This window comes from Pterocles gutturalis, unplaced genomic scaffold, assembly GCF_000699245.1.
Source record: "Pterocles gutturalis isolate BGI_N339 unplaced genomic scaffold, ASM69924v1 scaffold6578, whole genome shotgun sequence".
NCBI lineage: Eukaryota > Metazoa > Chordata > Aves > Pterocliformes > Pteroclidae > Pterocles > Pterocles gutturalis.
In genome coordinates this window covers 10,488-37,842 of record NW_010117928.1, presented here as the reverse complement: position 1 = coordinate 37,842, position 27,355 = coordinate 10,488, and the positions used below count along the sequence as shown (strand labels likewise).

At 35.5% G+C, this 27,355-nt stretch overlaps 1 protein-coding gene across 6 annotated transcripts; it reads left to right on the top strand.

The window, feature by feature from the left end:
• Positions 1-1,605: 1,605 nt before the first annotated feature.
• PDLIM3 (PDZ and LIM domain 3) lies at positions 1,606-25,414 on the top strand. Of its 6 annotated transcripts, none has more exons than XM_010075990.1 (8): positions 1,606-1,811; positions 7,644-7,795; positions 9,426-9,510; positions 16,143-16,210; positions 19,536-19,799; positions 22,805-22,932; positions 24,016-24,127; positions 24,971-25,414. In XM_010075990.1, exons 1-8 carry the CDS (start codon positions 1,719-1,721, stop codon positions 25,158-25,160), a joined length of 1,092 nt encoding a protein of 363 aa, XP_010074292.1. In that variant the 5' UTR covers positions 1,606-1,718; the 3' UTR covers positions 25,161-25,414. The 6 variants fall into 6 exon arrangements, with proteins under 6 accessions (XP_010074292.1, XP_010074291.1, XP_010074294.1 ...); XM_010075989.1 differs by having other exon boundaries at positions 22,805-22,935; XM_010075992.1 differs by lacking the exons at positions 16,143-16,210; positions 19,536-19,799 and adding an exon at positions 15,512-15,699 and having other exon boundaries at positions 1,676-1,811.
• Positions 25,415-27,355: the final 1,941 nt, after the last annotated feature.

Here is a 27,355-nt window from a genome sequence, read left to right as displayed (position 1 = left end):
AAACACAAGAAAAGAAAAAACCAACCCACACATTCTGAGGCTAACCTTCACAGCACTAAAAAACAAAAACCACACACCACACCAAGTACACACTACCACAGTTCAGGATATCTTACTGAGAAGGACTTTAACTATACAGATATTAGCAGCAGACATAGATGAGAATATTCAATAAATCAGAGTAAGAGGTGGAAGCCAATTTTATGTTGAAATCTACTATTAAAAAAACTATCCATACCAAAAATTATAGGAATGGTATGAACCTGCATTTATTCTTCCATCTCACTCACTGCTCTCTCTTGTCCATCAGAGACTCTAACCAGGCTGCAGCTAGTAAGAAAGGTAAGAAAGGAAAGTACATGGAGTGAACAGAAGTGGGTAAATCCTCTGCAACAAAAAAAAAACAAAAACTGACACCCCCCCCAAAAAACAAAACAAAAACATCAAAACAAAAACATCAAAACAAGCACATAAAACACCATGAGCAAAACCACAAGACACACCAGAACACCAACCTGAAACTTTCGCAAAGGTAGAAAAAAAAATGTGTATTGTTATTACACCAAAATTTATATCTTCATCAGTTTTTACTCTTTCCAAGCTCTCACTGACTTGCTGTTGACTCATTTGGGGCAGGTAAAGAAAGAGAAAAAAACCCAAACAAACACCATGCTGCCTGATGAGAGCTGTAGATACTGTCCTAGAACAGGCCAAACTTTGGGCAAAGAGATGATTAAAGAACTTTATACCTGCACATATTTCCTTTGCAAATATCACATATAAAGAGAAATCTGTAACACCACAATAAGAAAGTGAGTGAACACGTACACCATCATTGAAAAATTCTCCTTCTCTTTCAGAACAAAATATAAGGGATATGGAAGTCAGAATAAAGCTGATCAAGCTGATGCAAGAAAACAAAAAGGAAAGCAAAGTATTTATTCAGTAACACCAACAACAAACTGAAGGTATCTGCAACTACCTTTAAAAAAGCTAAGATTTCTACAAAGAGAAGAGACATCATCACCTAATACTGCACTTCTCTTCCTCAGCATAAGAAATATGCATTACATCAGTCCAGCTTTTTCAAGCCATTAGAGTTGGTGCATGCCATGGTCCCAAGTGACTGTAGCTGCAAAACTCAGCTAAAGGGCTGCAAGGGCTTTGTAATGCAATAAACTACTGTATTACAAATAAGACAAGATGCAAAACAAGAGTTTTGACAGGGAAGTCTCCTTATAAATATTTATGTTTACATGAAACTGAATCACATACAAAGTCAGAGCAGTGCATTACATAGCTGAAACAAGCACCAGCAATGTAATCAGCATGAAATCAAACGAGCAACAGGGTTGCTTTAAGATACCAGGGGGACACTGCACCCCAAAGCTTACTGATTGTTGAGTTGAGGGGGACACCGAAGCAGCAGATACTGCTGATGTATCTGTTGTAAACATTCCAGCATTCCGGCTTTATTTGTCCGAGTTTGATACTCCCCTCTGTGGGTGGAGAAGCTGAGGGACTGGCTGACGTCACCCAAAGAGGACAGATAAAGTGCAGTGCCCGCAGCTGTGGGACAAGTAAAACTTTTAAGAGGTATACAAGGTCAGCTTCCCTGTCCAGCAGGTGCTCTGCTGACAGCACCCTTCCTGCTACACCTTGGCTCCTCACACAGACCTAAGGAATAAACAACAGTAACCAAGAAAAAACTGTCCAGAATGCCACAAAATGTTATTCTCCAAGGACCAGCACCCTGGGGATTCAGGCTCTCAGGAGGAATAGATTTTAACCAACCCTTAATCATAACCAGGGTATGTACTCTTTCCACTTCCTTTCTATTTATTACATTTATTAGTCATTGCAGATTTTTGCCCTTTACTTCTCTGGAGTTCAGAGATGCAGACAAATCTGTGAGTAGATTAGCAAGTAGCTGCTAGTTCTGAGGAAAGCCAGCTGAACGCTAACAGTTTTTACAAGTCTAGTGCGACGTGTTTCTGGGATTGCTTTATTTGTCTAAGAGACTTCAACTGCATTTCTACTTATGCCTCAAAAACTGAATCTAAATGCCTCAGCAGCAGAAAAACTCTGGCATGATTTCCTCAGGCATTCAGATGAGAAAATTAGTTTTGAGCCTACCAAAGGCCAGACCCCACTTTTATCATTTTCACAACTAGCCTCTGTGATCACTGGGGGAGAAGACTACTTGGCAGCAGCTCCTCATGTCTGGAAGTTTGTGCTTTGCAAACTCTGTGCCAACTTTACAAGATTAATCTGACTCTCATTTAATTAAATCAAGTTCTAATTATTGCCAGCAAAGGAAGCAGCACCTGTTCTTACATACGTAAATGTTTTAACTTTCATGAATGTTAAATTGGTGAATTATTAGAAAGTTATCCAGTCCTGAAGATGAAGGAGATAGTTCTTTAGTGTTTTCTCCCATATTTAGAAACAGACAGTTTGCCTTACCCCCTAACAAAGGGCAAGAATCCAAGCCTTCATTTTTTCATGGATTCTGAGCTATTAATTCCAATTTATTTAAGAGACTGTTTACTTGATGAATGGAGCACATAAAACAGTCAGCTGCCCTGCATCTACAGACATAGATCTACTCAAAAGGTAGAATATATAAATTATCCAAATACATATTTTGAAAATTGTGTTCAATGCACAGACTAGAATTAGTTCTCCTTATGTTTTTACTTCTTTTCAGAACCTGAGACACACCGAGTGTGTGTTCCATGAGCCTCCAAATCACCAATGCTTTTTTTTTTTTTCTTTTAAAAGCCCTGCACTATGACTCAATATATACACTATGCCTGGTATTAAATAAATGTCAAGAGCCTTGAAAGATGGATACCACTGGTAATGCCTTGGAGTAAATATGCCTCTAAACAAGAGTCAGTAGAAAGTTTAAGGACCAACCTTTCACATATTAGACTAGCAAAAACTAATTTCATTTAATCACTTATTCTGCATTTACATAAGCATAAAAGATTTTACTTATTTTAAACAGAAGTAAACCAGAATGCTATTATTTGACTGTATGTAGCTTTGTAACAAATACTCACAGGACATAACAGAGCCTTTGGAGAAAAAGAGAGACAAAAACACTGAATGAAAAAGAAAAAAAAATCCCTGGATGTTTTGGGGCCTTCATTGCCTTTTATGGGCCTCCAAAAGAAAAACAGTTTCCATTATCTCTAATGAAAAGTATTTTAGTGGTGTCTGGTTTGTATTTTCTTTGTGTTTAGATTAAGTGCAATGAAGTTTAAAACTGCAATAACAAAGGATGTTACTATAAATGTAACTTTCTAAAGAATAAATAAATTTGCAATTGACTCATACCTACCAAATGCCTCACAGGACATAAGCCATTGCTTTCTAGTATGTTACAGAAATGCTTGAATTCACATTTCAAGTACAACTATGAAATAAAATATATAGGGGGAAAAAAATGATATGTTTAAGGTTGCTTAGCTCAAGTTCAAGAATATTAATAGAAGATTTGTCTTTAATTAGTATTTTTGTTGCTGCAACACACATTTAGAAGTCTCTAAATAAGTATACATGCAGTTCCCCTAAAGAAGTAGTGAATGTTCACCAAGATTCATATGCCTTGATTGGGGCCTAGATGTTCCCTCCATTAAAGGTATCACCAGCAGCCTGTTCGCATTTGGCTTAACTGTCCTGACAAGAAAAAAAAATTTAGCCATTAAGAGAATAAATAGAAATTATTTTTAAGCACATTTTGAATAAAATAACTGGACAGGTATTAAGTTTGGTTTGCTATAGTCCTTGTTCAACAAGAGAAAGCTTTTACCAAGACTTGCCAAGACAGACAACGTAAGAGATCATCATCCACCTGTCTAAAGAACAGATGTCATCTCAAAAACCCATCTGCGATTTCCAAAACAAGGCTGTTCTCTTGACTGTTTCAAGCAAATGTAAAAACCACAAATCGTGATCACTGGGAGAGTAGGAAGAACAGGAGGGGACTAAAAATAGATATATTCAGATTCTACTAGGGTCAGAACAATGAATTAACTAGAAATAGTGAAAACATTTCCTGAAATCCTTGGAACTTTACATAGATGCAAAGAAATTACATCAATGAAACTGACCAAAACCCTAGTCTTAATGAAACAGAATAACTTCTGTTTATTCTGAACATAAGGTAACATTTTGAATTAAGCATTCAGGAATATAATCCTAGAATTTAAGTCATTGAATAAAGCATTACAGAAACAATTAAAACTTGAACAGGTTGGAGAGAATGGTGAAATATTATCAACTCTAGAATTAAGTTCTATTTTAATATAAACCTTTACAGACCACAGTGCAAGTATTTGTATTAATTCAATTTTATATTTAGCCACTCTGTCTGCAGACATTCATAACTCTCTTCAGAAAACAAAAAGTCTGAAATATTTATGAAGGCATGCCATGATGAGCTTCACAAGTCTATTAACAGCTGCAGGAGGTTTTCTTCAAAGTGTCATAGGAGACATTGCCCCACATGTAGTTAAATTGTTATCTAGTCTCTGACAACATCCAAATGCTCAACACATATCTTGTATTTATCCAAATCTGAGATACCTAGGATACAGGATCAACAGGCATTCCATACAGGCACATCTTAAAGACCAAGGCAAAAGATTTCCCAAAGCACCAGTAGAATCCACCTCACAAAGCCAGGGTGAGCAAGCAACAAACACTACAGTCATAGTATGATTTTAAGTGTTCACAATACACATTTAATGCTTCACTAATAAGTTCCTTAAGAAACGGTATCACATTATTGAGGTACCCACAATATCAATATTATGATATGGTGTAGTCTTGCAATGCACAAGCTGGTCCCTTTCTACAAAATGTAGGCCGCAATGCTTTTGTCTGCCCCCCTTCCCTATAAGCAACAATCAAGATTTCCCCCCTGAAACACAGAGGAGAGAGAAGAGCTGGCACCCAGCCATATTCCTCCTACCCCATTCCAGCATAAATCTCCAGCTCTTTCCGTCAAACCTGGGAAGAGCAAATGAGGGAAAGGATTATACAGGGGCAAGTAGTTCTGCACCCCAGAAGGCCTGGGCAAGTAGAGTGCAGCACCCCCATCAAGGTGTTAAGTAAGGCCCAAGAGACATGTCCCAGAGGCCTAGCAATAATCAATTCAGCCAAGGAATAGGAAATACAGACTCCTAGGCCTTTCCCTCCTTGCTCCCACCAAACAATGGTAGCCCCATCCAACCACACTGGGGTATCACTGCAGCTAGTAACAATACGTTAAGAAAATCCAAGGGATCACACGCTATCACCAGCAGCACAGAGTGGGTTAGGTCCTACTGGCAGCACAGCTGTGAGGGAACTTGCCATGCTAGACAGATACGCTACTGTATAAGGCAGGATCATTATGTTAGTACACTGCTACAGTATGCCACAGATAGAGCAGATTATTTGTTGCGACATGTAAAATGCATAATGTACCAAGTAACCTATATAAGGGCTAGTCAAGCAAGCTTACTCTTGAGAGGGAACCAAGAATGACTGGTTTTGCCCATTTCGGGTATTAGAGCATCAACACTCACACTTGAATGCTAGGAATTCTGCTGCAGTTTATCATTCCCAGCACGTCCACAACATGCTAAGTAAAGCCAGGAGCCATTCCAGGTTAAAGGGAGAAGCATGATCATACCTCTACCCCTGTCTTATTACAATAATGTAAGTGATCTCAGTGTAGTTCATTTATACTTACAGCTGTTTATGTTTGAGAAACAGACAATTTTGGAGACTTCAGACTTAGAATTTATGAGCAACTTCCTCTATTCGTACTCAGATTATTCAGTCATCTTCACACTTTGTTAAGCACACAATACATGAGTCCATTCTTTTCGAGGGTGAGGGGGTAAAAGCCTCCAGCTGGCCACAAATACCCATTTGGAAAGTTTGCCTGACTTGATAAAAGCACATGAATTGCAGTTTGTTACAGTGAAACCAAAAATAATTTTACATGCTGGAATGCAGAAAAAAAGCCCACAAATTAAGTTATTTGAGCATTCAGACCCACCTAACAGAGAGGGACAGCTGGAAAGAGGAGAGAATTACTCTATTAGGCTGATTTTTGCAATCATTTCAATACTAATACAGTGCAATACACATCAAAAATAGTATTTCTATTTGGCTTTTATGGTTACAGTTAGTACTATGACCTTTATAGACAGTAAGTCTGCCAGGCTCACCATAGTCGGGGTTGAGAACATACTGGAGGTATACAGGGCAGCTCACTCTCTTCCTCTGCTGGAAAACTGGGAAACATCAGAATTGAAGAACGTCTCCATAGCATGTTTTCTAGTTCTCTTTAGCACTTAATTACTTCTAATAATTGAGATTACTTTGGCCATAAGAGAACCCATGGCGAGATAAAGTCTCTCCAATAGCTTTTTTTACTTCATACATAGCACAGATCAGACAACTGCTCTTGTAAGTAAGACTATGTTGACATTTTTGTCCTTCACACTAGGATTCATTTACTTAAAAACAAGCAGCTGGTGTTATTTTAGATTAATCAATCTGTCTGCTTTGTTCTGCTGTTCCAGAAGAGCTGAATTCCAGAAGCTTATGTGCTACATCCACCAATTTATGTTGCAGTCTTGGTTATCAAAGATCACCTAAAATGGCAATACACACCTAAGAGATCTAAATCCCCCTCAGTGACCAAAGACCTGTTTAAATGGCGTGGTGGTATGAGAAGTCATCTGGTTGCAAATCAAGGCCTGCAGTTCTAGAACAAGCTTTAGCAGCATCTCTACAATAGTTATTTTAGAAGAGAATTATGTTGCATATCAATTATTTTAACCATGATGTAGAAGATTATCAACAGGAGTAAAAAAAACCACCAAGCATAGAATGATAAGCTTAAGGCTATTTCTGTGAACGTCACCGACATTGGTACATTTCCATGAGGTATGAATTGCACCAGACAGATCACCTTGAAGGATCAGGGACACTGTTATTCAAATGCCATGGGACTTAAAGCTAAGCACTTTAAGGAGTTCATGGTCTGGATTAGACATTAATAAAGAGAAAAATGTCATTTCAGTATTATTAGCATATTTCTGATTACTGAGCAGGCTAGCAGAAAATATACTAACTGCTGTATTTGTACTTAAATGTGGTAAGACCACAAGTGGCTTTCTAGATTATCCAGTCAATAGCACATTACACACATGAACATCAAGTAGCACAATTTATTAACAGTTCTAGTCTTCTGCTATTGCCTAGAGTTGTAAGGGAAAAACTTAACTGTTTTTTTTCAAGAAAATTACAAAATAGCAATTGATACGGAAGATTCAAAGACAAGTTACAGTAACTTCAGAAATCAGAGTGGAAACTATTTAATGCAGAAGCGTGAAGATAATTACCATCTAATTTGAAGTTATGATAAATAAAGCATTTATATGGTGATCTGACAGTAGAACTAGAGAGGCTCTGGCACAGTTAAGAACTCACTTTTTTTGTAAGCAATCATATAGTTGTTAACAGGCCCACTCCCTCCCTAACCCAATAGGAAATAGGGAAGCATGGTGAAGTTTATGTTCTCTATCAGTTTTCAGGTACAGATGGTGCTTAAGCAGTTTTTCTTTTTTCAGATTACACCCGGAAGCAAAGCTTCAGCTGCAAACCTGTGCCCTGGTGATGTTATTGTAGCTATTGATGGTCGAAGCACAGAGAACATGACACATAATGATGCCCAGGAGAGAATTAAAGCAGCTGCACATCAGCTTTGTTTGAAAATAGAGAGGTATGTGTACATGTCTTACGGGTGAAACAAGATACTACCCAACCAACTGATTATACAGTACAACTATTATATAATGTAACTATTTTAAATATTTTTAGGAATTTCACAAAACCTTTAAAATTACAAGCACCCAGACCCACCTCACGAACTCGAGATCAGGCAAGACTCCCTGGAACACATCTTCATAGGCACAAAAATAACACTTCCCCTCAGACTACTCACCACATTTATTGAGCTGTGAACCACCTACTGCCCCTGATGATTCCACAAATCCTATGTTTACTGCCAGTAATCAAACAGTTCTTCCATATTTTGGGGAAATTATAAAACTCTCAGCCAGCTCTCACTTGTTCACTTACCCCTCTACTCTAATACTCCCTCATTGCCTCCTGCTCCCAATCACAGACAAAGCTGCTAGTATATCCTCCCAGTTAAGGAAAGCAACATCACACCAGACTTTCATAAGGGTTGACAAAGGAGGGGGTTTAAAGCCAGACTATTTGGTCACAATGTATTAAACCAAATACAAGATTCTCTAAGCAATATGACAAACAAAATAAAACTAAAAAAACCTCTCTTACCTAAACCGCAGGAGTCCAGAAATTTTTTATGTGCATTTCTCTTAAGTAAACCCATCAAGAGAAACAACCTGTATCTCCTAACTGCATGGGCTCTGCCTTTAATTAGAGTCACCTAACACACTCTTTTCCGCTGTCAGCGCTGATTGACCTGAGGCCCTTAAGGAGGCACAACACTTTGTTACAGCTGAACTCAATATTCCTTTCCAACTACAGAAGGTGGGTGGTTTTTGAAAAGAGTATTGTCTAATTACTAGAGCACACACCACGATTAAAAATTCCTACATTTAATTATAGGTTCTGTTACAGATTGATGTATACCATTTAGCAGCTTTCAAAATGTGATGTGTAATTGTGCCTATGAAATGTGCTTATTTTTAAAATGCTAAATGTTTGTATTTATATAACAAACAGTATTAGATTAATATTTAGCACTGTTACACTTTTTTAAAATTAGCTGCCAAATTTCACGTTGTCAATGAAAACAGAATTGTAACTGATATTTACATCTCTGCTTCAGTGACTGAAAGAATCATCTGTGCAACTTTTATTTACAATTGCAGGTATACTTTGCATACCTAGATTGCACTCCTACATTGAAAAGCAGGCTTTGCATGGATATTGTGGTCATAAAAAAAGAAACTGATGTTCTGGTTTAGGATTGCTACTAATATATTCACTTATTTATGCAAAATATTCTGAGAACCCAACATTCATTCTATCAGCTATTAAAAAAAAAAAAATAAACCTGTAAAAAGTTTTGTCAGCTCAAGTCAGAAAGGTACTAATTTCCCTTTCCCTTTGCATTTGGTAACTACTAATAAATTATTTGCCATTTTTCTTAGGATACATAATTACTAAAAAAGTAAATACACTTTTCATATATTGTTTACATATAGTACACATTACATATCATTGAAGTATTTTTATATCAAAACATTTAAAAAGCATAGAAGAAACTGCAAATTTTCGAGCTGCATTGTATTTTACATGGACATATACAACTCTGTAGGAATTCAAGTTATTTCAATTCTACTTTTCTTTCTTTCTAGGGCAGGAACTAAATTATGGTCCCCACAGGTTTCAGAAGATGGCAAGGCACATCCCTTCAAGATAAATTTGGAAGCTGAACCACAGGTATGAATCATTAAAAGTTGCCTAACCATTTCTCTTCGCCTTTTTACACTCTAAATGATCTCCCTTGCGGTCATTAAAATTATTTGACTAGCACTTTATCCCTTATCTGCTAGCTAAAGCTAATACAAACCATCATGATTGTGATATGTATGAAGATCATTTTAGCTGACTGGATGCTTTTGATTTTTCAGCTATAACTGAAACAAAACATTAATAAGGTACAACACATTCTCATTTTTCTTTAAAACTGTGCATCAATTTAAGTTGCTTAAATTCTTCTAGAGATTCTTCATCATATAAGGAAGTTCTTCAACCAGGAATAAATGTCAAGTATCAAAGCAATGCCCTCATCACATCACAAAGGTCATTTTGATGCAACAGTCAGTTAAACAGAGATCCATTACTGTTGTGTCTCTTTACTTCCATACACTTTTATACTACACCACAGAACTGAAAGTTACAAATCTGTACAAAACACACATACTGATGATCATTCACCACTTCTGACCACCAAAGTCTTGATCCTTGTATATGACAAAAGCAAATCCGATCAGTTGAAATCCTCCTTTCTCTTCAAACTTGCACCCAGTCCCTTGTGCAAAGCTATGGACCATATTGTTAATAGCTAATTAGCTACCTACTGTCTACAACTAGTGCTTTATTTCTTTGCCATTTCTCTTTAACCTACATGAACATTAACTGTTGTCTCAAGAGGGGGAAGGGAGAGCATTCTGCTGCTCATGGAAGGCCAGGATCAAAGCAAGTATGTCAAGGTGCTATCCCAGAAAAAATGTAAGTGCAGATTCCATTTCAATAAATCCTAAATAAATACTTGTAATAAATACTTCCACCAATTCTGTTTTCACAGAGACACTCCCAAACATGAATATAGCATTCCAGTGTTCCAGTTCTCTTTCTTGTTTCCAATCTAAAAATTTGCATTAAGTGATACAGCAAACTTCATCAGAAAAAACATAGCCTCTTCAGCAGTAGGAGATAGTATAGTGAAAAAAATAAAACAATTTTAAATGCATGTTTTTGTGGAATAGCTAGGACATACATAAAATAAATAGCAATGGAACAAATTCACTAAAAAAAGCTATGGAGAAAACCCTGCAGGCAGGAGAGTAATCCCTTTGCGTAAAAGCTGCATTCCTATGAAGGACAGTTACTTAGAAATAAATCACAGGATTTCACTAAGTGCTGTTTACCAGACTATTGCAAAGCAGTCTCCGTTGGGCAATCAGAAAAACTGTTTCTCCTAAATTAAATAGCCAACTTCTTCATTTTAGTATATATCTCTCTTTCCTTCCTAGGAGAATCAGGACTACTGAGTATATTTAGTAAATAGTAGGCCCAAGAAAAGTAGCAATGCTTGTAAACAAATATGCTAAATCATTCTCGGGATGGTTTACATTTTAGATTAAATTCTTCCATCCAAGAACATCCATCACTCTGATCTCCCTGTGGAAAAAATACATCATTTTTTTCTACAATTGGTGAAATTTCAAATTAAATTTTACTGCATATTTAGTCACAACACATGAGCCTCAGCAGTGTGTATACCAGTAGTGAAAACAGTACAACATCAAAGTTTCTACAACCTCAGATGACAAATTACTGACAACTATAACCTGTGCTGTTTAGGTCATATTAGAGTTTGCTGAAGTCCAACAATAAATAAAGGCATTGAAGCCCAGACAAATGGATAGGATTCCAAAAGCAGTATAGTGTTATTTCAAATGTTAAACTCTTTTATCCAAAAGTATTGTACATATTGACTGGTGTGCAGAAATGGAAAATCACTGAGTTCTATAAAAAGCATTTCCTCCACTTATATAATAATTAAAATTACTCAAAAAGTCACTCTTGCCAGATAGACATTTTAAAGTTCAGTAAGAAAGTTTTACAAAGGGAAGTCAATAATTTAATATACATTATAAGCCAACTAAGTAACCATAATGGATGAAGACTTACACAATCTTCTTAGTAAGTATCTCATTACTAACTGCAAGCTTATAAAAGATAAGTTATAAATGAAAATCAAACATATTTTAAATTGTTCAGCAATTTGACCAAGTATTTGGCCAAAGAACGCTTACTTTAGCTTCAATGAATGAAAATTATTCTACAGATACTTGGAGATCGTTATGTGAAAACTGCTAAACAACTAAATACCGTGCCTACTTGTGGCTATGGAACAAGGAACCTTTACACCATAGCAAACTTTTGCATTAGGCCAAGCATCCCCAAAGAGTCATTTGGAGATTGATATAGGCAATTGTCATAACACAATGAAAGCTCTTACTATTTTTTCTTCTGGGAAGAGGAAACTGAGGCAACAATTCTAGTAAATAACTTACAGCAATAAGTGGCTCACTGAGAGCCACTCGTGAAAGCTACACATTGCCACATTAAAACCAGCCACCTAATTTTGCTAGTCTGGAGCAACCTACAGCATGACGGACAAATAATAAGAAATAATAGACTACTTGAAGTATTACTAATATAATCACATCGTATTCTGCATAAAAGCAATTTAGAACATAAGGAACTCAAATAATATAGTTAGGAAGAGAACATAACAATCTAGATGGCAAACTGTTTCTCATACAATTATTTTTAAAATCTTTTCTACTGTATTGTCAATGTAAAACAATACTATGACCTGTAAATTTTTTCTCAGTTACAAGTCCTTTAACCTCATCTACCATAATTTATTGAATTTTTTTTAATTTGGGCTTTTTTAAAATCTTTTCTACTGTATTGTCAATGTAAAACAATACTATGACCTGTAAATTTTTTCTCAGTTACAAGCCCTTTAACCTCATCTAAAAAGACTTTATTTCCATTACCATAATTTATTGAATTTTTTTTATTTGGGCCTTTTTTTTTTTTTTTGCTTCTGTCTTTGCCTTTGAACATTTTGTTCAGTGTAACTAGGCTTTTGGCCATGAAAGACATTATATGTTCCTGGGAGATATAAATATACTATACACATAGTTAAGTATAAAAATCTAAAAAAAAACACCCCACAAACCCCTATTCTAAAAAGTAATAGTTAAGTATAAAAATCTAAAAAAAAACCCCACAAACCCCTATTCTAAAAAGTAAGTTTATAGTCCATTACCACTTACAATCAACTTTTGACACAATATAATTGTGTTACTCTAGCTGTAAGGACATACCCACTCTTCCATAACAGCATTCAGAGGTTAAGATTTTAGTCACATGATACCTCCCCAAAATGTAAACATCTGTGTACTGTCATAGCCATTATTCCCAAGGAATGCCATGATATGGCCCGTGCTGGGTGCATTTCTACAGACTTTGGGGACTATATGAATTCTATTCCTGATACCTATATCAGTGAAAAATGTAGTTAGCCCTGCAAAAAAGACACCAGTCAGCTAGAAAAAAATTAAGAAATTAAATACGGTAATTTTCGAATATTCCTGATTATGAATTTCGACAACCTCCAGTTCTCTTTTAGCTTTTGAACTAGAGGACTTTTCACAGATCCAATGAGATCAAATAAACACAAGAGCTGGACTGTTTTTACTTCTGTATGTTCTGTCACTGACATTTTATAGGAATAGATGAGTTAAAAAGAAAACGGCATTTAAGTCTAACTAACTGAAAATACTTATTTTACAACTGTTATATTGTAAACATGCTCTTATGGTGCCACGTCTTCTGTGCTGTTCATTTGTCAAAAAGAAATAAAAAAGGGGATGAAATCACAATGTCCACAGTTGGTTTTGTTCGTTTTGTATCATACATGGATTAAAATCAATTTTAAACACTTTGACATTAATATCTTTCATTAAGTAGACATGATCCTAAACACTAGTAGATTATTTCCATTTACTAATACATTTTGTTAATTGCAACCCAGTTCTATCAGACAGAAACAAGGAACTGCAAGTAAAATCTTTGTCCTCATTTATCTGATTGTCGCTTTCAGTAGCCTCTTACAGTGCAATGCTGCTAAACATTTTCATTTAATAAAACTGCTTTTTACTGTTTGCATTTTCTGGCTGCACATTCTATATAACCATGACTTTTCTTTAGGTCTGTTCTTAAATATATTTCTGAAACTGTTGCTTTAAATGGAAACAAAAGGGCAATTCACATTCAGGTTTTCATAATTTTTATAACTTATTCACCAAAACTTTGAGCAGAGACTTGATATTGTCTAACAAAGGAATGCTCTGAGGAATGAATCAAAATCTACAGATGTCAAAAATGTGTCCATGCTTATCTAATCTGCTCTTATTATCTTGAATTATTCTGTGGATTTGAGTATTCAAATATCTATTTTGGTTTTTGGTAGTAGGTTGTATTTGTTCTAACTGGAAATTTTTCTAGCATTCCTAAAGGCTAAGATAATCTAAAAAAGGCATTTCTGCATCAAAAAAACACCACTTTTTTTTAGAGTTTTATTTAGCAGAACACAGAGACTAGCTTGTACAGCTTGCAAGACATCAGTGAAAGACCACAATTGCACCTGAATAATTTGAAAGCTGAAGATGTTGGGTGCGTCACCATTAAAAATATGACAGAATATAACAGACAGCATAAACTGTTACAGTGATTAAGCCAAAAGCTCTAGTATCAAAGATACAAGCTTCAACAATTTGAATGAAATCTCATTCAGGAGTACCAGAATTTAGACTGTCTACAGGTCATATGACACAGTGAGATAGCAACATAAATACAGGAATAGTCTATAGTATTGTAGATGTATTCCTATCCCACTTAAAACCAAAGCCAAATCAGAGAACCAGCAAAGATTTTGATGAAAACTGAAGTACTGATGACCTATGCTACCTTAACATTGCAAGTTCCAGTCTCTAAAGAGGACACCACGTCAGATTGTAGAAACCTATTTGTTAGGAACAAGAGCTTTTTATTCCGTATGGATGCAAGTTCAAGTGCTCTCACAGTACTGTCTCCAAAGAGTGCTGCAGGACATCAGGACTACAGCAGCAAATGTTCTTCACCCACTAGCACAGAAGGGAAAAAAAAACCCTCAGCAGATGACAGCACTAGTTTTTCCAAAGTCTGTATTTCTGTGGATTAGGCATGGACCTGAGCTGACAGGGACTCAAAGGAGACTGTACTAAATATGCACAATACAAAGAAGTGAATTTGCACAGTCAACAATCTTTATCATCCCTGGTCAATCACTACAGAAGAATATTGTAAGCTATCTGAAAGGTCATCAGAGATTCTATTTCCAGATCTTATCCCTATGAATTCCACAAATGGAGGAAATTATTTGGGCTAACAATAAACAAAATTGTATTCCAGAAATAAACAAACACAGGCAGAATTATTCCAAATTTACCCATTGCTGGGTTTTACTTCCTTATGATGATTTCACATTATCTTTAAATTATACAGCATCATAATTTTTGATGCACAGGTATGCTTCAAAGTATGGAATAAATTCAGAAAAATGTCCTCAATCTGATGTACATTCAAGACTATGTCAGTTAAAAGAAGTACTAACAATCACATGTTTTCTAGGCAAGACACTTACAATAAAATCTTCATACTTTTGTGAGTCCCTCCATCAGTGTGTGACAAAAAAGCAGAAGCCAGAGGTTAGCACTAAGACAAAGCAATTAAGCCAACTATACAACAAATGTTTCTAAAAGAAGAACATAAACAGTGCAAAATCTAGACAACAAAACAACAGGTGACTATAATATTAATCTCTCCCATTCCCTCTTAAAGTTGCACACTATTTACAAATGTGGAATGCCTTCTGTTTGCCCTGAAGCAGAAAAATAATAGTTTCTGAATGTGTAGGGCTTAACTAGCATACAGAAAATTCATGGAAAAATATAGTATGCTTGCACCAGTTAAAAAATAACAAAGTCGCAAAAGTAAAAAATGCAGAGATTAACAATACTGATGTTGTCAGTTTTACTCATTACTAGCTTTGGTGTGCGTTGTAGCTTTGTGTATTTTGTCTGCCTATCATGTACAGGAATTCAAGCCTATTGGTACAGCTCACAACAGAAGGGCCCAGCCTTTTGTTGCAGCAGCAAATATTGATGAGAAAAGACAGGTAGTGAGCTCCTCCTATAATTCTCCAATTGGGCTGTATTCATCTGGCAATATTCAAGACGCACTTCATGGACAACTGAGGAGTCTCATTCCTAACTCATCACAAAAGTGAGTACTGGTATTTACTTATAATACGTGGTCATTTGTGGTATATCACTATATGGTCTGCTTTCAACTAAAAAGTCCAGCTCTTGCTGTTTTTTCTGATAATCAGGAGTTTATTGATTATACCAAAAAATTGTGATAAATGAAGCATTTTTTTTTCCGACACATAAAACTATCCATTCAGCTCTGTAGTAGCAACACTGCAGGTAGCTAAAACTTGCCCTCTGTGGTGGGCGGCAACACTACCTACCATTCTTCTCTCTTATAACTGCACTTTACTCTAAATGTTTCTGAACACTGAAGTGATTGTATTTTGAGTACCAGGAATGTACAAACTAAACATGGTTACTTCATGGTTACGATTTTAAACTTTGCTAGCTACTTTTTAACTATAAATAAGCATTTATAGGCCAAAGAAAGTTATTTTAACCCTCTTTTCTTTACAGGATATGAACTACTTTGAACACAAGCATAATATTCGGCCCAAACCTTTCATAGTCTCAGGCCGAAGCAGGTTATAAACTCTGAGTGCTGTGCTGGGTTTGGATGCATGGTGGTTTTTTTTAATGGATACTCACCATTCATATTAATAAAGCATATGGATGCATTTGAAATTTACTTGTAGTAGTATATAACCTAACACTGAAATTCAAAATAACTGAAATGGTTGACTTGCAGAGAACAGGCTTGAAATTCAAATTACTATTTCCAAAAGAAAAAAGGTCCACACTCCCATCTCAGTTATCCTGATATGATTCTGAAGTAACTATATTCATGAACTTGATTCAGTTTACAGCGTATCACCAGATGTTGTAAATTTATAAATCTATGGCACTCTGAAATTCTTCTGTCCAAATGCAAATACGTGTCATTTGTTAACTTGCTAAATAAAAGATAGCTAGTTACATAAGTTATCATCTAGGCCATTCAGAGATTTTAAGTTTTCTTTTTAGTAGACCTCTATTCAGAAGGCAACCTAATACAGAGCTAAAATACGATAACTATCCGATGCCACAGACATGTAAGGCTCTAAAATGCAGAAAAGCTTATATATTAACATTCATCATTTTAGTGTCATATTCCTCCATCATAACTGGGGATGAAATGCCTCACATATTATTTACATTATTAAATACAGAGGGGGAAAAACAATGCAAGCTCTGTGCCTAAAAACGCAAGGAAGCTCAAAAGTGCCTGTGTGATGCAATAGATTGTGGTGCTACGCTTTATCCTTTCTAGCAGTAGCAGTTTTTACCAGTGGACTTAGTGTTCTTCATTTCATTCTGAAAGTTTAAAATGTCTGGATTTCAATAATACTAATTTAAGTCTGACAAACTAGACCAGAAAAAACAGGATGATAATTGATTCCTGTGTACAAAGGACAATCTCGTATGGATTACCAGTTTTGTGAGATATGTTAAATTTTTCAATGACCTGAGTGATAAAGAGTCGACTGTAGAAGATGGACAGAGTCCCATCTTTCTGTGAACAAGAACTATCAATGTAGAACCCTGCCGCAGCAGAGAAAAGGTGCCTATCTCTCATTGCAGTCTGATCCTGATACAGGATAAATGACAAAACAGTCCTTATCAAATATGCATGGCCTCTAACTGTAGGCAGCACTCACATACTGTACCTAAACTGACTTTTGGACCACTAGGTGCCATTTACATGTATCTAATTGGATTTATGGAGATTCAAATGAGTGTATCAAGTGCCAAATCTCACAATTCAGAAACCTCAATTACACAATATTTTCCATTAAAATATTGAAGTAAATGGCCATTTTCCAGCATGTCAGATTGGGAAAAATCCTGCAAAAGTTAACCTGACAGCAATGCAACAGGTTTCAGAATTTCAGCTGGACAAGGACTGTCAAGTGTTCTACCACTGGAGCAGTCTGTGTTTACAAACTGCAGAATCTCTGACAGAGGGTGTTAAATCTACAAAACCTTGGTTGTCACATTGTTTGTCTACTACTTCTTCCTCAGTTTGGCTTGATATATATCCTCTGCTAAACACAGCAAAAACCAAACCGCCACCTTGACTGTAAATATCCCTTTAGGTCAGACAGCTGAAGCTAAATAGGGCTTTGACTAAAAGAAAAGATGATGTTGGCCTGTGGGTTTTGAGTTAACAGACTGGACATTAGCCACAACTTTGGACTTTACTCTGGCAAAACTAACTGGAAATTATATTTAATATACAACTGTATTTTATTTATCATTTATTCTGTTTTAACATTACTTTGGCTGCTTATAGTAAGAGTTCTGCTTTTCCTAGCCTTTTCCTGCTACTTTCTATGTACTAACACTATCAGCACTGACAGAACTCATTCTACTGCAGGATCTAAAGGTGGTCCTGATTCTTCTAAAGCAAAGGACTGTAAATTTTTAAGTGAATTTTTTGGCTCGCTAATGCTAGGCAATGATGCACAACTGTACTTTTGCTTTAAGGCTTGCATACCATTTCTGGAATTATCTTTCTTTTGGTATGTCTTTGATGGTAGAGTATATATTTCCCTTTACATTTTTGAGAAAGTGGTCCTACACAAATTCCCCTCTGAATCAAAGGGAGAATTTTGGGTCATTTTCTCCACCCAAGAGTAACTACTGGGCAGAGTAGTGCCATGAAACTGAGAAATATTCTCCCAGGTTTACACAGAATCATTCAGCTTGGAAAGAACTAACCACAACCCTGATATGCGGGTTGGAGGAAAGAGATTAAGCGTTTATCATCTCGTAACTCTTAAGTATCACATTAATGGTAACCAATGACTGTGGAAAGCCTGGGTTATGTGCTGTTACACAGCAACAGCAAAGAAATATAACAAAGAAAGCCTCCGAGGTGCTATGGAGAAAAGACTAAAGTGTTCAAAACAGAAACACTGAAAAAGACTTTGGCCTTAATGTTCACATTATTTTACTAGTACTTTTCCAGATATGTCAGACTGGTGTGCAGGAACTTTACTTCAGTAATGTCAACTAACATTAATATTCCTAAAAAACTGTAGATCATTTTTATTATATATAAATTGTATGTAAAATCTACTTCAAAAGCAGTAAAATTAATTCTCTGAATATATATCCATTGTTCTTGTGAAGGACCACTTTGCATTCTACTGGAAACACTGTAATTTAGAAATGCAAAAGTATGCCTGGCTGGTCTAGTATCTTTTCTTGTTCAAAATGTTCAACAAACATTAAAAAAATGAAACATATTGTTAAACTAATTTTAAAAGATTAATAAATATCTTATTGTAGAATTTAAGGAAATCTAGGAAATGGCACATTCATTATTTTACACTACTTTATAGTAGTCTCTTCAACTGTGGACTAAGATGGTTGTGAGGTACAGGACTGGAATGATGTGTCTAGGATTCCAGTACTTGCAGGTGTTTATTCTGTCACTGACATAGACAACTCACATAACCTTTGTATGCTACCCTTTTGTAGATGTTAAGAATTACTCACCTAGAATTGAATAATTTTAGGGAGGCTTAATTAATCCTAAATAAAATCTAGCACTAAAAATGTAAAGTAATACTATATTCTGAATTATTCAATCTATCAAAGAATTTTTACTATCTTTAAAGAAAATGCATGCACGAACGTTAAGGACTGCTTTATAACTGGCATTGATACATTTGACAGGAAAATAGTTTTCAATTAATACACATACTTTTGCTTTTCTCTACTTTCTGTACTTTTGCTTTTATGTATCTGTTCTATTTATGCTTTTCAGCCCTGTTAACATCACCATATTCCTGAACTTTTGTCTTTATTCTCTATAATCTGACATGCATTGCACACTCTTCTGTAACCTGGCTATTAACACAGTGGATGCAGCACTCCTTCGGGGATTGACTGTGGCAGTGGACGCAGTACCCCCTCTTCAATTAGCACGGTTAGCTCTATCTGCCCTACCGAGCTGAAAGCAGCGTCTAGGATGGCCCCTAACATTCCCTTGGAAATGGAGCTTCCTGGTGTCAAGATTGTACACGCTCAGTTTAACACACCTTTGCAGTTGTACTCAGATGAAAATATCATGGAAACACTGCAAGGCCAAGTTTCTACAGCTCTGGGGGAAACACCCATAATAAGGTAATTAGAGCAGTATCTTTCGTATTTATGAATACACAAATTTAGAATATACCCAAAATCATTAGCTTTAATAATATCACACTGTTTCTATAATAATGCGTGAAAAAATTCTGAAAGAACCTAAGTCATTTAAAGCCATTCAATATTTGCATTAAAATATTAGTTATTTATTATTTTTAACCCAAAGTATTAAAAGAGTCTTTCAGAATTTACAAATAAATATTTTGTAGGAAATCTTATCTTTGTAGCTAATAAATAAAAACTGATGATACTACCTGGACTGTTAGCTGACTCCAAATCAAGATTCTGATTCCCTCCAAAATGCAAAACTGTTTATTATTGTTGTCGTAATTATTTAATAACCAATTAATAACTAATTAATAATTAATAAATTGTTTTTATTCATTCAAATTTGTTTCCACTGTTGAAATTCCAGTTATGAAGCTTAGGAAATCTTGTAGATGTCTATAGTCTTCTAGATATTTAACTCCCCTTCAGGACAACTCATTCAGTACAACTAGCTCTTGTCCAAAAAGAACCAAAATTGATATTGTAGGCCTACTAACCCACCTCTGACTTAATTTTATCCACTGCAATGACTAAAAGTCAGGTAGGAACCTTATGTATCTGAATAACAATGATCATTAAACAATAAAGAGTTTTAAAACACTATTAATTTTTTTCAAGGGACAGTTCATCATTCACATTGCTTTACTTTTGCGTAATAGTAACCTATTTTTCTGTTTTACAAAAGTAAGTTAGTAATTCACAATATGTATGGTGTAAACTAAAGCTAATTACTAATATTTTAAATAAGCAATAATCACTGGCACCAATGAGCCTTCTTCAGCACCTTGCAGAATTGGGCTGTTACTAACCATAAAAATAATATTTTTAGAGAAGTATTTAAGTACTCCCTATCTGATTAAAAGAAAACTGTAGTTCATGAAGTCTTTGCAGAGTGGTATTACTCTACTGCATTAATATTTATCCTCAATCACAAGAATTAGAGAACAATAAAAGGAAAATCTGCTTTTTCTTTATTCTGAAATAATGGATTAATCCCAGAATAATCAGATTCCACAAATGCCTGTGGCATTCACAGTTTGAGAACTGATGCTCTACGCAGGTTTGAAATGTCTCTTTTCTTGTGGAATTGGTTTTCACTATGTATGTGTTTAGAAATGTTATCTCACACCTTTGTGTCTGGTTTTTTGCCTTCTGTATGTAACTGCATTATCATTTGTTTGATGTTTAGAAATATTTCAATAAGGAGAGAATCAAGGGTTTAATTATCCACTAGTGAGATTCATAAAAACCAAGCTCCTTCTATTCATTAAAAGCTTGTAACAAGAGGAGAAAGTTGTAGTTTCTTCACCAGCTAAAAGACAGCTCAGAGAAATCTGTTGATTGATGAAGATGCAATAAACATAAGCAACAAGGGTCACTGCCCAACTGCGGCTGCTCCTACTGTGCCATTTCAGAGCTTAGATCATAGAATCATAGAATCATCCACGTTGGAAAAGACCTTTAAGATCAAGTCCAACTCTTAGCCTAACATTGCCAAGTCCACCACTAAACCAGGTCCCCTAAGCACCACCTCTGTATGACTTTTAAATACCTCCAGGGATGGTGACGCAACCACTTCCCTGGGCAGCCTGTTCCAATGACTGACAACTGTTTCAGTGAAGAAATACCATACCAATATGCAGTAAGCCAAAAGCAGAAATCAAACACACTTGCTGGACTCACATTCATATTTGAAGGGGGAGTATTTCTTCCTCTTAGGTGCTGTCACGGATGAAATCTCACACGGTTGCAATTTAGCAGTAATTTTAGCTTTACTGAGGAATGCCTTGGCATTCCCAGGATGCTATCCTGGGAAACAAACCAAACCAGATAAAGCAAAACCCCATCTAATTCCATGTGGAACTAGTTGCTTATTTCCAGCACAAACTTACCTAAGGTTCAGCACAGGCCAGCTGTAAGAAGAAAATCTCTATCAGTGAGATAACAGACTTAACAGAAGTAAATATGGACCTTTCTAATTAGCCTCAGTAGCAGTTTTAAATTTACAGATGCCACACATTCAGCCTAATTCTCACCAATGCATATAACCACCTACTCTTCCTCTCAACTACCCAGGATGTTAGTTATCATGATCAATTTAAAATATTCAGCACAGTTTAAAATACCATGGAATATTATTGGTAAAATCTTTGGCTCACGGGTCATTGAGAATTCAACCACCAACTGTTGTCTGGACAATAATTTACTTTATATTTTTGTAATAAAATTGGCATTACAAAAATTAAGCCATATCCCATTCTAAATAAATTAAAAATAGAATTTCCATTCATCAGTGTTCATTTTACAATGCTTCCTACTATGCAATACCTACTTCACTCTTTTTTGTCATCTCCACAGGTTAAATAAGTAACAATTATATTAGCCAAATAATCACTATATTAACTAGTGATCGACCCAACTTAGAAAAGTAAGAACACCTTCACATCATGATACTCTCCCAAAAGATTTGTTCGCTTAGGTTTTGGCTGAGCTTATATAAAGATATGAGCTGTGATTTTAACAACATTCTTGAGGCCAGCTGCTGTGAAAATGGAACTTCTGAATACCGTACCAAAGAGCACCTGGTAATACAGCAGTTGATTACAGGAATGCAGCTGCTTTAGGGCTGGGGTTAAACACAGGTACTGGGCTATTTACAAGGGCTGTTAGAGCCAGAACAGTAATTATGGAAATACTTTCCTGAGTTTGTAGATGTATTTTTATAACATTTGCACAGATTCTTTTTTTCAGCACTTCTTAGATCAAGAGAAGACTATATAAAGCAACGTGACCTGGAAGAAAGAGTTTTTCAGTAGCTGTAGAAACACACTGTCTTTATGTTTCTTTTCTGAATCATATGCTATGCCTGGTAGAGCTATCGCTTCAAAGTTATGTTTGTTAAACTGCTTTATCTACTCTTCCTCCCTGTGATACAGTGACCCATCTCCCAACTCAGTGCCGCAGTCTGACGTGTACAAGATGCTGCATGGCAACAAGGAGGAGCCCAATCAACCTCGCCAGTCTGGCTCCTTTAAGGTGCTCCAGAATTTAGTCTCCGAGGAAGGTGGTTAATAATGACATATTCTGCCTGTTCAAAGCATTTTTAAATGTTTGTGGGAAAGGGGAATCTGAGAAGAAAATATGAGAGATCAGAGCTATAAGCATTTCTGAAAGCCCAAGTCATTCTGAATATTATAGATAGAACACCAGCTTCCTAACATTTTTCCCCTTTGCTTTTATAGCTAGGAATCTCCTGTGTGAATAAAATGGTGATGTTAAGCACATTTTTCAGAATCTCTTCTGAGATTTCAAGATAGTTAATGTACACAGTTGACTTTAACTGAATGATAAAAAGTTTTATGCGAGAGAACTTCTGGGACAAAGCCCATGATACCAAGAAAGAAACCACTCTGTTCCACATCCAGGAAAAGAGAAATTTAAACCAACTCCTAAAATAAGTTTCACCCATCCCCTCTTCATTCTAAATAAAAATAGAAGAGGATAATATAATTTACAGTCATATTTCCTTCAAATTAAGAATTTTTGAAAATATCATTAAAGGCTGCAAGTTTGTTATATTTACAGTGAATGTAAAGAATAAAATACAATCAAAATTAACCTATTTAACATTTAAATTTTTATATCTTAATATTTACCAGAGAAGGGATAAGTACATCTAATTGTCTACACAGATCATTGCGGGATTTTGCTTGGCATTTTTGTGTATTTTGCTATAATTCTGTATTCGTATCATGTTACTAATCTTTTTGAATGTGTGGTATCGTTAGTTATATAAATAAGAAGCTTTCTAACAACAAGTCTTGGCTATGTTATGTTCGTATGTTAATGCCAAATCCTCCTCCTTCTCCTGATACACCTGAGACCTACTATCAGAGAATTTGATGATGTCTATGAGTACCATATGTATAATCACTTTTGTACTTGCTTTTTGGCTACAGATACACAATATTTTTCCCAATTCCAAAGAGGTGGAATCTGGCCCACTAAACTTGTACAGAGAAACTTCATTGTTGATATAAGTGGAATACTGTAAATACATCCAGAAGTGTATTTACAGGAAAAGTCTTTAACTGCATTGAATGCTTTTATATTAGCCTGTATGTAACAGGACTGTTTTGCTTCTCAGAGGGACGCCCCATGGGTACAAGAAGTGTGAAAGCACCTGTAACAAAGATACCTACTGCCATGCCTGGTGCCCAGAAAGTGCCACTGTGTGACAAGTGTGGGAATGGGATTCTGTAAGTTGTTTCTCTTTAGTTTTAGAAATCTCTAGTTCAAGCACATGTCCTCAAACACCACCGCAGACTACAAGAATGTTTTCCAAGTGATGGTCTTGGTCTCCGTTCTGCACTAGTAGAAAAATGCTTCTAGAGAACAGAGATAAAAAAAAATATATTGTTCTAAATCCCAAATTATCAACCTGTGCCTTAGACACTTTCGATGCAGATGATTTCAGTTTTGACAATGTACTGTCAAGGCTTTAATTAAGATTTCTCAGGACATTTTGCAAGTCAATCATTAAAACATACGTAATGAAACCAGCAGTTACCTGTGCTGCATTGTCTCAGGCTGTGAATTCTCAAAAGTTTCATGGTAGTGTAAAGCACCGTTCTCCCAACCCAGTGGGAGTAACCAGAAAGCTGTGTGGACCTATTTTAAAACTGCCAGATTTCTATCTGAATGACATCACTAACTTCAGCAAAGAACACATGATAATTACGAGCTCAGAGAACACAGTCCCTGAAGAAAATAAATGTGTTTTTTAAACTCATTTTGTCACCATTTTGATAGTTTAGACTATATTTTCTGTGCTGTAACCAAACTAATATGTTTCTTCAAACTCTAGTGTTCCAATGAACTATTGAACTATGTGATAAACTCGATGGTATTTCATGTCACTTAAACTCAGCTTCCAATATTAGATTACATAGTAGTTGTCAAAACCACCAGACGAACAACCTAAAAGCCTTAAGATAAATACCTAGAACTTACTTTGTGTCATATTGTAGTTTCTTCTCACTTGAAATTCATATGAATTAACTAGTTTGTTTTTTTTTTTTCTTTTCATTGTTTCCATATAGAGGAACAGTGGTGAAGGCACGAGATAAATACCGACACCCAGAATGTTTTGTGTGCTCTGACTGCAATCTCAACCTGAAACAAAAAGGCTACTTCTTTGTGGAGGGCCAGCTATACTGTGAAGCTCATGCACGAGCTCGCATGAGGCCACCAGAGGGATATGAAGCAGTTACTGTTTACCCAAAATGCTAGTCTTACCTTAACACACAAATATATGCATGCACACAAAAAGCCATTAACAGCTTAGAACTGCAGTACAAGTGTCAGGACTTCTGCCCGAGTTCAAAGTAGCAGCTTTCAAACCTTTTCTTGTGGGATTCTGAGGGAGGTGGAAGTCCCTATTAACCAGCACTAGCATATTATACCAGTAAAATTCTGCTAAAATATTATCTTTGAAATTGCCAATGTAACTCAATGAAATATAAACTAAAACAGCTGTACTGGAACAAAAAAAGTGAAACAGATGTGGTATTACATGATTACTACAGCATATACATCAGTGCTGTAATCAAGTCATTATTTTTAACAGAAATTAAATATCTGTGCAAATACCAAAGCCATCAAAGTGTTACAGGCTGGGCCCTAACAAATGCAGAAACTTGACAGATCATTAGAAAAGTAGCTATTTTACATGGACAGTACAAAACAAGCAGTTGTTTATGTCTGCTTCCACTATTCAACTACCATTAATGTATGCCAAAAATAGATTTTGCTTACTTTGCTTTCAATTTGGGGTTATATTGACTTAATTTTCTGATGCAGCAACTGTGATAAGGAATTAATATTCATTCATACAATAAAATGGCTAGTATAATAAAGACTATTTAGTAAGAAGAAAAACAGAAGTTCTACGTTGTTTTAATGATTTGCAATGAAATTAGCCTTCATATCACTTCACAGAAAATTGTTCTGAGGCATGCACACACATACATTGTTTTTTGGAAAAAAAATATAATAGGAAGTCACTGCAAATTGAGAATTAAAGTAAATTTTAAAACCTTTCTGCAGAAAATTGTACTGTTTTTTTGCATCTCCTTCTTTCAATTTCCATAACAGGAACAATGGGGAAACACCATCATAATTTCTTTATTGCTGGTAAGTTAAAACTTGGACAACTTTAAAAATAAATGTTAATTAAAATCTGCAAAGGAAAGATCTTTTATAAAAGCCTGGTGAAGTCCTAAAGGAAAAAAAGGCTAAAAGAATACAGTTTTTAAGTCAATTTCTGAAACTTTTTAAGAGCTACATTGCTTTCAGGTCGGTGCCAGCTACATATATACACCTGACTGACAAACTGAACCTTAGCACTTTCAAAAAATATCACCACAATTCATAAGGTATTTATTAGGGTATTTTGAACCCACTTTTAAAGTAGAAAAATCTACAAAATTTTGTATCAAGTCTACAAGACTATCGGAAATTAACAACTCAGTTGCAAACAATCTTATATACGTTTCCCATTCTACAGTATAAGAAACTTAAAATGTAAGAAGAATATGGAATCAAAATAAAAGCTGTACAGACTTTATTTCAAAATTCATGAATCCCAAAGCTTGAAATACAATGTCCAAATGTTCGAAGACTTTTCAAAATATCTTAAAGTATTATTTCAGAATTAAAATGTTTTTAAAATGTGTGTCACTGCATATATAATTTATGTCTGCATATCAAAAGCAGACATAAAAAAGTGTTGCACCCTTTCAAAGGTTAGTTCTTGAATTATTTTGGGGCACAAAACATAATTCTGCTCATCAAGGTTATGTGTAGCATTTATATTTTTCCACTGATAAAGCCCATAAAATAAAACTGAAAATCCTTTTGAAAGTTAGAGTGCACATAATGTCTATTTTTACAAACCTAAAACATCATTGGTGTTTTAAAATATTTGCTGATATTCACTTTTTTGTGGAGTAACTGAAGGTAAAAATAAATCCACTACATATGATAAAGATTGTGTATTTCTTTTCAATAGGTATGAAAAATGAGAAAGTGTGAGCATCAGGTGACCTTGACAATAATAGAAGTTTGGCATTTTCAGCCTGACAGAGGAGTATGCTTCAGATTTATCAAACCACTGGCAAGAATGGAACACAGTTTTTGTATTAGGCATTTGACTATATAATCTGGGCAAAATTAGCTTTCTAAAACTGAATGAGATCATGTATTTTCAAAACTGAAGACCCAAACCTGCTCTCTCTTTAACAGGCCAATCATCCCAGCTGCAAATATGGGGAAACTCTCGGAAATGTAGATACAAGAACTGTTAGGTTAAAAGAAAGTCACAGAACATGACCTGATGCCAAAACTTCGGGGAAAGTTCAGTGGTATTGCATCATCACATGGTGTTATTTTGAAAGGTTTGTGTTTGACACGACTAATAGAATTAG